This window comes from Scyliorhinus canicula, chromosome 10 (genome assembly GCF_902713615.1).
Source record: "Scyliorhinus canicula chromosome 10, sScyCan1.1, whole genome shotgun sequence".
Classification (NCBI taxonomy): Eukaryota; Metazoa; Chordata; class Chondrichthyes; order Carcharhiniformes; family Scyliorhinidae; genus Scyliorhinus; species Scyliorhinus canicula.
The window spans coordinates 62,679,060-62,693,432 of record NC_052155.1 but is presented as its reverse complement, the minus strand read 5'-3'; the positions used below and the strand labels follow the sequence as shown (position 1 = coordinate 62,693,432).

At 48.6% G+C, this 14,373-nt stretch overlaps 1 protein-coding gene across 1 annotated transcript in view; it reads right to left on the bottom strand.

The window, feature by feature from the left end:
- Positions 1-4,660: 4,660 nt before the first annotated feature.
- pip4p2 (phosphatidylinositol-4,5-bisphosphate 4-phosphatase 2) overlaps positions 4,661-14,373 on the bottom strand; it is a 132,850-nt gene continuing 123,137 nt past the window's right edge. Inside the window, exon 7 of the mRNA XM_038809069.1 lies at positions 4,661-5,700. Within this exon, the coding sequence (XP_038664997.1) occupies positions 5,557-5,700 (144 nt within the window). The 3' untranslated portion in view covers positions 4,661-5,556. The remainder of the gene's footprint in view (positions 5,701-14,373) is intronic.

The window sequence follows — 14,373 nt, the reverse complement described above, 5'->3', positions numbered from 1 at the left end:
AATTTTCTCACCGTTTAGAAAGTAGTCTATGCTTGGATTCTTTTTTCCAAAGTGCAAGACCTCACATTTTCTCACGTTGAATTGCATCAGCCATTTCCTGCACCACTCTCCCAAACTGTCTAGATCCTTCTGCAGCCTCCCCACTTCCTCAGCACTACCTGCCTGACCACCTAACTTCGTATCATCGGCAAACTTTGCTAGAATGCCCCCTGTCCCTTCATCCAGATCATTAATATATATGGTGAACAGCTGCGGCCCCAACACTGAACCCTGTGGGACACCGCTGGTCACCGGCTGCCATTCCGAAAAAGAACCTTTTATCCCAACTCTCTGCCTTCTGTCAGACAGCCAATCCTCAACCCATGCCAGTAGCTCACCTCGAACACCATGGGCCCTCACCTTACTCAGCAGCCTCCTGTGTGGCACCTTATCAAAGGCCTTTTGGAAATCCAGATAGACCACATCCACTGGGTTTCCCTGGTCTAACCTACTTGTCACCTCCTCAAAGAATTCTAACAGGTTCGTCAGGCACGACCTCCCCTTACTAAATCCATGTTGACTTGTTCTAATCCGACCCTGCTCTTCCAAGAATTTAGAAATCTCATCCTTAACGATGATTCTAGAATTTTACCAACAACCGAGGTTAGGCTAATTGGCCTATAATTTTCCATCTTTTGTCTTGATCCTTTCTTGAACAAGGGGGTTACAACAGCGATCTTCCAATCGTCCGGGACTTTCCCTGACTCCAGTGATTTTTGAAAGATCTCAACTAACGCTTCCGCTATTTCTTCAGCCACCTCTCTCAGAACTCTAGGGTGTAGCCCATCGGGGCCAGGAGATTTGTCAATTTTAAGACCTTTTAGCTTTTTTAGCACCATCTCTTTTGTAATGGCAACCATACTCAACTCAGCCCCCTGACCCTCTATAATTTTTGGGATATTACTCATGTCTTCCACTGTGAAGACAGACGCAAAGTACTTATTAAGTTCTCCAGCCATTTCCTCGTCTCCCATCACTAGCCTTCCGGAATCAGTTTGAATTGGCCCAATGTCTACTTTGGCCTGTCGTTTGTTTCTTATGTATTGAAAGAAACTTTTACTATCATTTCTTATATTACTGGCTAGCCTGCCTTCATATTTGATCCTCTCCTTCCTTATTTGTCTCTTTGTTAACCTCTGTTTGTTTTTGTAGCCTTCCCAATCTTCTGATTTCCCAGTGCCTTTGGCCACTTTATAGGATCTCTCTTTTTCTTTGATACATTTCCTGACCTCCTTTGTCAGCCATGGCTGTCTAATCCCTCCCCGGTTAATCTTTCTTTTCTTGGGGATGAACCTCTGTACAGTGCCCTCAATTATGCATACAAACTCCTGCCATTTTTGCTCTACTGTCTTCCCCACTAGGGTCTGCTTCCAGTCGATTTTCGCCAGTTCCTCTCTCATGCCCTCGTAATTACCTTTATTTAACTGTAACACCATTACATCCGATTTTGCCTCCTCTCTTTCAAACTGCAGACTGAACTCAACCATATTATGATCGCTGCTTCCTAAGTGTTCCCTTACTTTAAGATCTTTTATAAAGTCTGGTTCATTACATAGCACTAGGTCCAGAATAGCCTGCTCCCTTGTGGGCTCCATGACAAGCTGTTCCAAAAAGCCATCTTGTAAGCATTCCATGAATTCCTTTTCTTTGGATCCACTGGCTACGTTATTTACCCAATCCACCTGCATATTGAAGTCCCCCATGATCACCGTGACCTTGCCTTTCTGACATGCCTTTTCTATTTCCCGGTACATGTTGCGCCCCTGGTCCTGACCACTGTTAGGAGGTCTGTACATAACTCCCATTATGGTTTTTTTGCCTTTGTGGTTCCTCAATTCTACCCACACAGACTCCACATCATCCGACCCTATGTCGTTTAGTGCCATAGATTTAATTTTGTTCTTAACTAACAAGGCAACCCCACCCCCTCGGCCCACCTCCCTGTCTTTTCGATAGGTTGTATATCCTTGGATGTTTAACTGCCAGTTAACAGCAGTTTAACATTCCATAGCCATCGCAATAAGACTGGCACAGCTCTGTGGCAGGTAGGCTACGCCTGTTGCACTCATCCCGAAGTTGAGTGAAGTGAGGTCCAACCTGTGCACACCACTCCTTTTCGAACAAGATTCAGACCGACATGATTTCCCACTGGCGGGTTGCAAGACTGGAAGGCGATACATGATTTTGGTGAGTAGCTGTTTTAAAGAACATTCATGAGATAGTAATGATAGCAAATGGCGTTTGCATCACTAGGCAGCGGGATATCCGAGTTATCACTGGGAGAATCACAAACTATTTTAATACCGGAGGGTTTCCGACGTTTTGACTCTTAGAACATAGAACACTACAGCGCAGTACGGGCCCTTCGGCCCTCGATGTTGCGCCGACCTGTGAAACCATCTGAAGCCTATCTGACCTACACTATTCCATTTTCATCCATATGTCTATCCAGTGACCACTTAAATGCCCTTAAAGTTGGCGAGTCTACTACTGTTGCAGGCAGGGCGTTCTTGTTTGATTCCTGCCCCCATCTGTCACAAAACCCACCATGGAGAAGATGGGAAGATTCTGCTAATGTTTCAGGCAAACTGCTGGTGTGATCGAAGATTTGGAGAGTAGAGAACTGTACTCACCCATCTGCTCAAGATAATTAAACCTTTCTGTACACTGAACCTCTCTCACAGTAGGAAATAAATGGATTCTTGCAATGATCATATTGAGGCTCAATGGAATAATATCTGGCCTAAAAATACCCAAGTTGCGTGTTGACTTCATACACATTCTGCATGCAACTACCTCCAGAAAGTTTTTTTTCTTTCTGGCCACCACATATCTCAATTGACAAGGTCGAATTACATCCTGCAACATACAGGAAAATTCATCCAATTTTTTATTTCCAATTAAAGAGCAATTTAGCGTGGCCAATCGACCTACCCTGCACATCTTTTGGGTTGTGGGGGTGAAACCCATGAAGACACGGAAAGAATGTGCAAACTCCACACGGACAGTGACCCGGGGCCATGAGGCAACAGTGCTAACCACTGCTCCACTGAGTCATAATTCATCCAATTCAATATTTACGTGAAATTTTGCACCAGATTATCATGAAGGCGATGGGAAGCGCAGGTCGGGAATGTTCCTGAATTTACAAACCGGTCTCCATTAAAGGCGTCCCCCACTTGTCTTATTTTCGTTCTGGGGAAGTCAGGGCAGGAAGGAGTCGGACACATAGTCTCCAGCGGAAAACCCGAGGTGGGAACAGAGGCAAGCGAATGATGAGTCAGGCAGGAAAGCCCATCTCCGTTTACTGGAACCTCAGCTCAATTGCAATCATGATCGTCAGGCCCTCAATCCATCAACCCCAACCTCTTCCTACCTGTACTCTGTGTCTCCTCATATCTTTCATGCCCCCTCATACACATGTAGCGTCCATGCCCATTCATATCTCCCATGTCCCATTCATATCCACTCTCAGATTCCATTGTGCATAAAACAAAGAGCCATTGACAAATCTGAAATTATCATGAAACTGAAAGCATAAGCTGAAACTTTGAAAATGTCCCCTTGAAGAAAACTGCTCAGCTGATTACCTGTCTTGTAAGTGCCAATCAATCACAACCATTCATAGTATCAATGTTAGACAATTTTGTCCACTTCAGACATTTGTGTAAACAAATAGACATCAATAAACCGCATAAAAGAATAATTTAATATAAACTTACAAATGATGGCCATGACATCTGCTTTTACAGATGGCTTCATAAATAATAATAATAATAATAATCGCTTATTGTTACAAGTAGGCTTCAATGAAGTGACAGGCCCCTAGTCGCTATATTCCGGCGCCTGTTCGGGCTGTTTAGCTGAGATCAAAGAATAAGCTGTTTAGCTCAGCAGATAATGTTGACACAGCTTGCAGAGGGGAATGGTAGTTTTGTTTGACTGACATCTCGTTATAAATTTTTTTTTCACATGGTTTCTCAATGCATATTTGCACTTGTACAGAAATCTGAAGTGGATAAAAACTTTTTGAAATGTCTGAGATTGACTGAAAGCTTTACGAGAAGGTAAAAGGGGCAATACATCTTAAAGGGACTGCTGAATAGCTGTTTATTTTTGGTTGCCAACCATGGACAAGGGCTTCCTCGTGGTTCATGACTCCTCCAAGATGCCAGGAACCACTTTGGGCCCAACTCCTTTAAAAATTGTAGGGAGGGATGGGGGCAGGAGGGGGATTGGCATGCCCACTCCTGCAACGGAGCCTGCAATGGCAGAGTGTTGCTTATACACTGCCTATCCGCACCCTTAACTTAAGCTGGCAAAAATTTGGCAGAAATGAGAATGAGGGCGCGTATTCTAGCATCAGGATCAGGAACTACCCGTCATTTTTAAAGGCCTCGTCGGGCTCTATGTCCACCATTCTGGAGTCTCTATTTAAATAATACACTTTTTTATTTATTCCATTAAAATGATCAACTTTACATTTCCCCATATTGTAGTCTAGTTGCCTGATTTCTGTCCACTCACCTAACCCATATAAATCTTTTCACAGCTAAAAATAAACAACATGCCTCATAATTGTAAATCTGCATAACTGTTCAGTCATAAAATTAACACGATAGTCAACAAATATTTGTTTTATTTGTAGGATAGTTTTGATCACCTTTCTTAAAAAAAGAATGCATCCAGTTCAGCAAAGCAAGAGAGTTAATGGATCTGTGATTAATTTGGTACAAATTTTGACATTACATTCAATGGCTGAAGTTTGTGTTTATTCTTAAATTAGATAATTCCATTATGATAATAGCAAATATTTGTACTTTTCCTGATGCTTTTCTGCTTTGTGGTCTGTCAGAATGATTATAATATGGATAGTTATACAATGAGATAAATATGATCTGATAAGTCAAGCATCACTAACTATTGCCACCATAATGCTTTGACCATAGGCATTTTAAAAAGCCTTATACTCCAAAAAGCAAATACTTAAAAGTATGAAAGTATTCAAAATATAACAGATAGAACTTATTTTTATTACTTAGCTATGATGCAGTTTGTCTAGAATGTTCAGATTTAAGGGAGTAATTTAAACATCATGCTGGTATAGAAATATTGTGTACAAAGACAGTTTCTTCTGTTACAACGTTTCTCTGTTGCAATTCGAAAGAGTATTAGCAATGGCACCGACAAACATTAAAAATACTACTGCTACCAGAAAAAGCAAAGAATTTCAACAGAGGATTTTCAACAGATTGCAACAAAATTTAACTACGACAAGTTGAATTATACACTGCAAACAAATTAAATTCAGCTAATATTTTAAAAACACAACCTAGATGCAACAAAAAGTCTACTTGCTTACATTTTAGTGCAATATGCACATGTTCTAACACCATTATCCTCTTTGGACCTAATCAGTTTTATGAAGTTGATTTAGATTAACATGAAAATGTCCATTAACTTGGGAGTAAAGATTTTGTAGACCATTGCATTTTCCACAGTAGATGAACGGTTTTTCTATGCAAAGGTGTGCTCAGGATAGCTAACTTTGATGGCTCCCCAATAACAAGCTCGGATTAGACAGATCAAGCCTAGAAGATAAGCAAAAACCCAGGAAACGTATGTTGCAGTGTAACGTCTGGCAAATTCTTGAGTCCCAACCTTTGAAAAAGGAGAGAATAATTAGCTATTGCATTTTATCAGTCAAACTCACAGTTCAACACATGCATGAATTATTCATTTTAAGTTAATTGACTAGCCACCAGTTACCATTGGCGCAGAAAGTATTAATAATCTTTATTAGTGTCACAAGCAGGTTTATATTAACACTGCAATGAAGTTACATGAAAATCCCCCAGTCGTCACTCCAGCGCCTGTTTGGGTATGCTTGAGGGAGAATTCAGAATGTCCAATTCACCTGATAAGCACGTCTTTTGAGACTTGTGGGAAGAAACTGGACCACCCGGAGGAAACCCACGCAGACGCGGAGAGAACGTGCAGACTGAACAGACAGTGACGCCAGCCAGGAATCAAACCCGGGTTCCTGATGCTGTGAAGCAGCAGTGCCAACCACTATGCTACCGTGCCGCTCAATGCTAAGTCATGGAATAAGATGAGACATGCATATTTTTCTTATATAAATATAGAGATTTTGCATTTTTAAAATAAATTATACCATCAGGCACAACAAATCATAAAATCATGATTTGTAAGATTGACCACAGTCAAATTGATTACACCATTCATAAATTCACTTAAACTTGGTAATACTGAGCTACATGGCAAACTGACAATGATAAAGGGGATCACAAAATAAATATAAATGAGGAAGGAAATTCTCCCAGCTTAGATAGCCTTTCAGAAAGATACAGGGTGGAATTCTCTGCTTGCCGACGCCGACGTCGTAATCAGTGATCGGGCAGAGCATCCCTCTTTTCGGATGCTCCGCTCCCTCCAAAATGGAATCATCAGGGAGTACGCCGCATGCCATTGGGACGGCCTCAGGACGTTACCTGGAGGCCCTCCCCCGATGTTCTGCTCCCGAAGGGCCGAGTTCACGACCGCGCGGTTCATTTGTGCTCTGTTTTCGTGCACACGACGGCCTGGCTGGCTTCGGCGAGGGGGCGTCCAAGGGGGCACTATCTGGCAGGTCGGGTCCATGCATAGCCAGCACCATTTTGTATGGCACGACCGCTGCAGGTTGTCACCGTGCGCGGCTGCTAGCCTGTCCCGACATAGCCTCAAAATCAGAGAATGCAGCCCATGGCATCTACTCCCTAATTCAATCCAATTATCTCAGTCTTACTCAATAATCCCCATACCCAGTTCCGGTGGCGACAATGCGGAGCTAAGCCTCACGTTCGGCAGCTCCCGCTTTTTTTGGACTTTCGGGCTCTTAAGTCGTGATGGTGCCTCATGGGGGCTCGCTGGGGGGTTGAAGCCCCCAGGTGGTTGGACACTGGGCAGGATGGAAACCTTACACTCCCCCGACACCCGGGCACTTTGCACGACACCCGGGCACTTTGCACTGTCAGCCTGGCACCTTGGCTGTGCCACCTAGGCACCCTTGTGATGGTGCCCAGGGTGTTCAGGTGGCACTGCCAGGGTGCAGGGGCACTGCCAGGATGCTAGGCTGGCAGTGCAAGGGTGCTCATGTGCCAGCTTGTCCGTACCATGCATTGGGCCAGAGGATGGTCTTGTGCATACAAACAAGTAATATAACATGGTACCAGGATTTGGCTTCAAATAAACTAGCTAGAGTAAGATAGACTGATCAGAAAAAGAAGAAAACCTTCAAGGAATCAAGGAAAAATCAAGGAAAACCCCAAGGCCCTTTACACATATGTGAGAAATATGAGAATGACTGGAGCGAGGGTGGGTCCGATCAAGGACAGTAGCGGGAGATTGTGTGTTGAGTCTGAAGAGATAGGAGAGGTCTTGAACGAGTACTTTTCTTCAGTATTTACAAACGAGAGGGGCCATATTGTTGGAGAGGACAGTGTGAAACAGACTGGTAAGCTCGAGGAGATACTTGTTAGGAAGGAAGATGTGTTGGGCATTTTGAAAAACTTGAGGATAGACAAGTCTCCCGGGCCTGACGGGATATATCCAAGGATTCTATGGGAAGCAAGAAATGAAATTGCAGAGCCGTTGGCAATGATCTTTTCGTCCTCACTATCAACAGGGGTGGTACCAGGGGATTGGAGAGTGGTGAATGTTGTGCCCCTGTTCAAAAAAGGGAATAGGGATAACCCTGGGAATTACAGGCCAGTTAGTCTTACTTCGGTGGTAGGCAAAATAATGGAAAGAGTAATGAGGGATAGGATTTCTGAGCATCTGCTCACTGCTTGATTAGGGATAGTCAGCACGGATTTGTGAGGGGTAGGTCTTGCCTTACAAGTCTTATTGACGTCTTTGAGGAGGTGACCAAGCATGTGGATGAAGGTAAAGCAGTGGATGTAGTGTACAAGGATTTTAGTAAGGCATTTGATAAGGTTCCTCATGGTAGGCTTTTGCAGAAAATAAGGAGGCATGAGATAGTGGGAAATTTGGCCAGTTGGATAACGAATTGGCTAACCGATAGAAGACAGAGAGCGGTGGTGGATGGCAAATATTCAGCCTGGAGCCAGTTACCGGTGGCGTACCGCAGGGATCAGTTCTGGGTCTTCTGCTTTTTGTGATTTTCATTAATGACTTGGATGAGGGAGTTGAAGGGTGGGTCAGTAAATTTGCAGATGATACGAAGATTAGTCGAGTTGTGGATAGTGAGGAGGGATGTTGTCGGCTGCAAAGAGACATAGATAGGATGCAGAGCTGGGCTGAGAAGTGGCAGATGGAGTTGAACCCTGACAAGTCCAAAGATGTGCGGGTTAGGTGGATTGGCCAGGCTAAATTGCCCTTAGTGTCCTAAAAAATAAGGTTAATGGGGGTTGTTGGGTTACTGGTATAGGTATACGTGGGCTTGAGTAGGGTGATCATTGCTCGGCACAACATCGAGGGCCGAAGGGCCTGTTCTGTGCTGTACTGTTCTAATTCTAAAAGTGAGAGTTTGTCCATTTTGGAAGGACGAATATGAATGCGGAATACAGGGTTAACGGTAGGGTTCTTGGCAATGTAGAGGAGCAGAGAGATCTTGGGGTCCATGTTCATAGATCTTTGAAAGTTGCCACTCAAGTGGATAGAGCTGTGAAGTATGCCTATGGTGTGCTAGCGTTCATTAGCAGAGGGATTGAATTTAAGAGCCGTGAGGTGATGATGCAGCTGTACAAAACCTTGGTAAGGCCACATTTGGAGTACTGTGTGCAGTTCTGGTCACCTCATTTTAGGAAGGTTATGGAAGCTTTGGAAAAGGTGCAAAGGAGATTTACCAGGATGTTGCCTGGAATGGAGAGGAGGTCTTACGAGGAAAAGTTGAGGGTGCTAGGCCTTTTCTCATTAGAACGGAGAAGGATGAGGGGCGACTTGATAGAGGTTTATAAGATAATTAGGGGAATAGATAGAGTAGACAGTCAGAGACTTTTTCCCCCAGGTGGAACAAACCATTACAAGGGGACATAAATTTAAGGTAAATGGTGGAAGATATAGGTGGGATGTCAGAGGTAGGTTCTTTACCCAGAGAGTAGTGGGGGCATGGAATGCACTGCCTGTGGAAGTAGTTGAGTCGGAAACGTTAGGGACATTCAAGCGGCTATTGGATAGGTACATGGATTATGGTAGAATAATGGAGTGTAGATTAATTTGTTCTTAAGGGCAGCACGGTAGCATTGTGGATAGCACAATTGCTTCACAGCTCCAGGGTTCCAGGTTCGATTTCGGCTTGGGTCACTGTCTGTGTGGAGTCTGCACATCCTCCCCATGTGTGCGTGGGTTTCCTCCGGGTGCTCTGGTTTCCTCCCACAGTCCAAAGATGTGCAGGTTGGGTGGATTGTCCATGATAAGGAACATATTGGCCCTTAGTGTCCAAAATTCTATGATCTATGATTAACCTAGGACAAAAGGTCGGCACAACATCATGGGCTGAAGGGCCTGTTCTGTGCAGTATTACTCTATGCAACGGCAGTGTTTCGACTTTTCCCCCGGGGGGAGCAGCAGGAGCTGCTTCAGCGCTCCTTCAAGGAGCTCAAAGCCGAGATTTTGGAGCCGTTTAAGGCCTTGCTGGACAAACTGGTGGCGACGCAGACGGCTCAGGCCGGGGAGATTCGGGAGCTGCGGCACAAGGCCTCGGAGAATGAGGATGAGCTTTTGGGCCTGGCAGTGAAAGTGGAGTGGCATGAGGCCCTGCACAAGAAATGGCAGGCGAGGATGGCGGTGATGGAGAACCGCTCCCGCCGGAAGAATCTACGGATTTTGGGCCTCTCGGAGGGGCTGGAAGGTTCGGATTTGGCGGCCTATGTGGTCCTAATGTTAAACTCGCTGATGGGTGCAGAGTCGTTTCGTGGTCCCTTGGAGCTGGATGGCGCCCATCGAGTGCTGCAGCGGAAGCCCAGGCCAAACGAACCGCCCAGAGTGGTGCTGGTCCGTTTTCACCGCTTGGTTGACCGGGAGTGCGTGTTGAGGTGGGCGAAGGAGAGGAGCAGCGGGTGGGAGAACACGGATGTTCGGATATTTCAGGACCGGAGCACGGAAGTGGCGAGGAGAAGAGCTGGCTTCAATGGAGCGAAGGGAGTGCTCCACAGGAAGGGGGTGAAGTTTGGCCTTCTACAGCCGGCTCGCCTCTGGGTCACATACAAAGACCGCCAGCTCTATTTTGACTCTCCGGGGGAGGCATGGGCTTTTGTCCAGGCTGAGAACTTGGATTCGGATTGAGGACTGGGGGGAAATGTACTTTGCTTGGAGGCTTTGCCCTCTTGGGTATCCTTTCGCCCATAGTGGCTGTGTTTGCTGATGGTTGTTTCCTGCTTGTTTTCGCTGTTTTTGCTATGTGAGTTATGGTTATTTGGGTTCTTTCGGGGCTGTTGGTTATTTATTGTGGTGGGTTTTTTTGTTTTTTCCACTGGTGGGTTGGGGAGTAGTTTGGGGTCCCGATGGGTCATGTGTCCGTCTTTTTCCTGCGTGTTGGGTCGAGCGGCGGGGATCGGGTTGGAAGCGGGTTCTTCCCGCGCCGGAGGAATTGGGGTCGGGGCCGGCGCTGGGAGGGAGGGAGGATTTGGCGGCTGTGTTGCATCCGGGGGGGGTCGTGGTTATGCCGGGAGTAGCCGGGGTCAGCAGAAGTCAGCTGACTCACGGAAGCATAATATTGGGGGTAACGCAGCTAGGGGGGGCCCTTGCTTGGGGGGGGGGGGTGCCGGGTTGTTGCTGCAGGGACTGTGAGGGAATGGATGGTGAAGGGGGGGGCTGGCCACCGTGGGGAGCGGGCTTGGGGGGTTCCCTGGGCATGTGGTGGGTTGAGGAAGGGCTATGGTTGATCGGCGTAGAGGGAAGGGGACGGCCCCTCGGGTTCGGTTGGTCACATGGAACGTGAGGGGGCTGAATGGTCCGGTGAAGCGATCCCGGGTCTTGGTTCACTTGTGGGGGGCTGGGAGCGGATGTGGCTATGCTCCAGGAGACGCACCTCAGGGTTACGGATCAGGTGAGGCTAAGAAAGCGTTGGGTGGGACAGGTGTTTCACTTGGGGCTTGATGCAAAGAACCGTGGGGTGGCAATTTTGGTGGGTAAGAGCCTGTCGTTCGTCACGTCCAAAGTGGTGGCGGATAGTGCAGGTTGATATGTGATGGTGAGTGGGAGACTTCAGGGGGAGCGGGGGGTCTTGGTTAATGTTTATGCCCCCAACTGGGATGATGCGGGCTTCCTGCGGCGTATGCTGGGCCTGATCCGGGACCTGGAGACAGGGAGATTGATTCTGGGTGGGGACTTCAACACGGTGCTGGATCTGGCTCTGGACCGCTCGAAGTCTAGGACGGGCAGGAGGCCGGCAGCGGCCTTGGTGCTGAGGGGGTTCATGGATCAGATGGGAGGGGTGGACCCTTGGAGGTTTTTGAAGCCGGGGGGTAGGGAGTTCTCCTTTTTCTCCCATGTTCATAAGGCGTAGTCCCAGATTGACTTTTTCGTGCTTAGCAGGGCGTTGATCCCGAGAGTGGTGGGGGCGGAGTATTCGGCGATAGCCATTTCTGATCATGCTCCACATTTGGTGGACCTGTAGCTGGGGGAGGGGAAGGATCAACGCCCGCTGTGGAGGTTGGATGTGGGGCTTTTGGCAGAGGAGGAAGTGTGCGGTCGGATCTGTAGGGGTATAGAGGGGTATCTGGAAACCAATGACAACGGGGAGGTGCAGGTTGGGATGGTTTGGGAATCGCTAAAGGCAGCAGTTAGAGGGGAGCTGATATCTATTCGGGCGCACAGGGAGAGGGGGGAGAGGGTCGAGAGGGAGAGGCTGGTGGAGGAGATGGTCAGGGTGGATAGGAGATATGCAGTCACCCTGGAGGAGGGGCTTCTGAGGGAGCGGCACAGTCTCCAAGCGGAGTTTGACATTTTAACCACCCGTAAGGCGGAGGTGCAGTGGAGGAGGGCACAGGGGGAGGTGTACGAGTACGGAGAGAAGGCAAGTTGGATGTTGGCTCACCAGCTCCGGAAGCGGGAGGCAGCTAGAGAAATTGGGGGAGCCACGGATGCGGGTGGGAACTTAGTGAGGGGTGGAAAGGACATCAATGGGGTGTTCAGATCCTTTTATGAGTGGCTATACCGGGCGGTACCCCTGGGGAAGCAGGCGGGATGGACCGCTTATTGGATAAGCTGGAGTTCCCAAGAGTAGGGGACGAGTGGGTGGAGGGTTTGGGGGCCCCAATTGAGTTGGAGGAGCTGGTGGAGGCGTTGGGAAGCATGCAGACAGGGAAAGCGCCGGGGCCTTACGGGTTCCCGGTGGAATTTTAGAAGAAATTTTCAGATTTGCTGGGCCCGCTGCTGGTGAGGACCCTGAATGAGGCCGGGGGGGGGGGGGGGGGGGGGGGGACTTTGCCCCCGACGATGTCCAGGCCAATTATCTCTTTGCTCCTGAAGTGGGACAAAGACCCCCTTCAGTGTGGGTCTTATAGGCCGATCTCGCTCCTTAACGTAGATGTCAAGTTGTTGGCAAAGATGCTGTCCAGGAGGGTGGAGGATGTGGGCCCGACGGTGATTAATGAGGACCAAACGGGGTTTTTAAAGGGGAGACAATTGAATGTCAACTTGCGGAGGCTCCTGATGATGATGGCGCCGGTGGCTGGGGAGTCAGAAATAGTGGCGTCCATGGATGCGGAGAAAGCTTTTGATAGGATGGAGTGGAGTTACCTGTGGGAGGTGTTGCGGAGGTTTGGGTTTGGTGAGGGGTTCATTAGCTGGGTGAGGTTGCTGTACAGCTCCCCGGTGGCGAGTGTGGTGACGAATGGGAGGAGGTCAGAGGACTTTTGGCTTTCCAGAGGGACGAGGCAAGGGTGCCCCTTGTCTCCCCTGCTCTTCGCGTTAGCAATCGAGCCCCTGGCCATGGCGCTGAGGGACTAGAGGGGCTGGAGGGGGATTGTGCGGGGCAGGGGGGGGGGGAAGCACCAGTTGTCGCTGTATGCAGATGATCTGGGCCCGCTGGTTTAGGGGCTGGTTTAGCTCACTCAGCTAAATCACTGGCTTTTAAAGCAGACTCAGGCAGGCCAGCAGCACGGTTCGATTCCCGTACCAGCCTCCCCGGACAGGCGCCGGAATGTGGCGACTAGGGGCTTTTCACAGTAACTTCATTGAAGTCTACTCGTGACAATAAAGTGATTTTCATTTTTTTCATTTTCATCTGCTGCTGTATGTCACGGACCTGTCTGAGGGGATGCCAGAGGTGCTGAGGCTACTTGTGGAGTTTGGGGACTTTTCGGGGTATAAGCTAAATGTGGGGAAAAGCGAGCTGTTTGTCCTGCACCCGGGGGGTCAGGAGAGGGAGATAGGGGAACTTCCGTTGAGGAGGGCTGAGGGGAGCTTTAGGTATTTTGGGGTCCACGTGGCTAGAACCTGGGGGGCTATGCATAGGCTTAACTTTTCGAGGCTGGTGGGGCAGATGGAGGAGGAGTTCAGGAGGTGGGATGCGCTGCCGCTCTCGTTGGCGGGCAGGGTCCTGTCCGTTAAAATAATGGTGCTCCCGAGGCTTTTGTTTCTTTTCCAGTGCCTCCCCATGTTGATCCCGAAGGCTTTTTTTAGAAGGGTGAATAAGTCGATTCTGGGGTTTGTTTGGGAGCGGAAGGCCCCGAGAGTAAGGAGGGTATTCCTGGAGCGAAGAAGGGAGGTAGGGGGCCTGGCACTGCCCAACCTGTGTATATTATTGGGCGGCGAACATGGCGATGATTCGCAGGTGGGTGACGGAAGGGGAGGGTGACGCATGGAAGAGACTGGAGGTGGCATCCTGTGCAAGTACGAGTCTGGAGGCCTTGGTGACGGCCCCACTTCCACTCCCCCCGGCAAAGTACTCCACGAGTCCGATGGTGGTTGCGTCGCTCAAAATCTGGGGACAGTGGAGGCATAGGGGGGGAAGTGAAGGCCTCAGTTTGGGCGCCGATACGGGGCAATCACCGTTTTGCACCAGGGAGCACGGGTGGGGGATTTGGGAGTTGGCACAGGGCAGGCATCAGACAGTTTGGGGACCGCTTCGTGGATGGGAAGTTCGCGACTCTGGAGGAGCTGGTGGGGAAGTGGAACCTCCCCCCGGAAACGCTTTTAGGTATATGCAGGTCTGGGACTTTGTTAAGAGGCAGGTGGAGGAGTTTTCGCGGCTACCGCCAAGTGGGGTGCAGGACCGGGTGCTTTCGGGGACGTGGGTCGGGGAAGGCCTCAGTAGATGAGCTCAAAGAGAAATGGGAGGAAGAGCTAGGGGAAGAGATTGAGGATGGG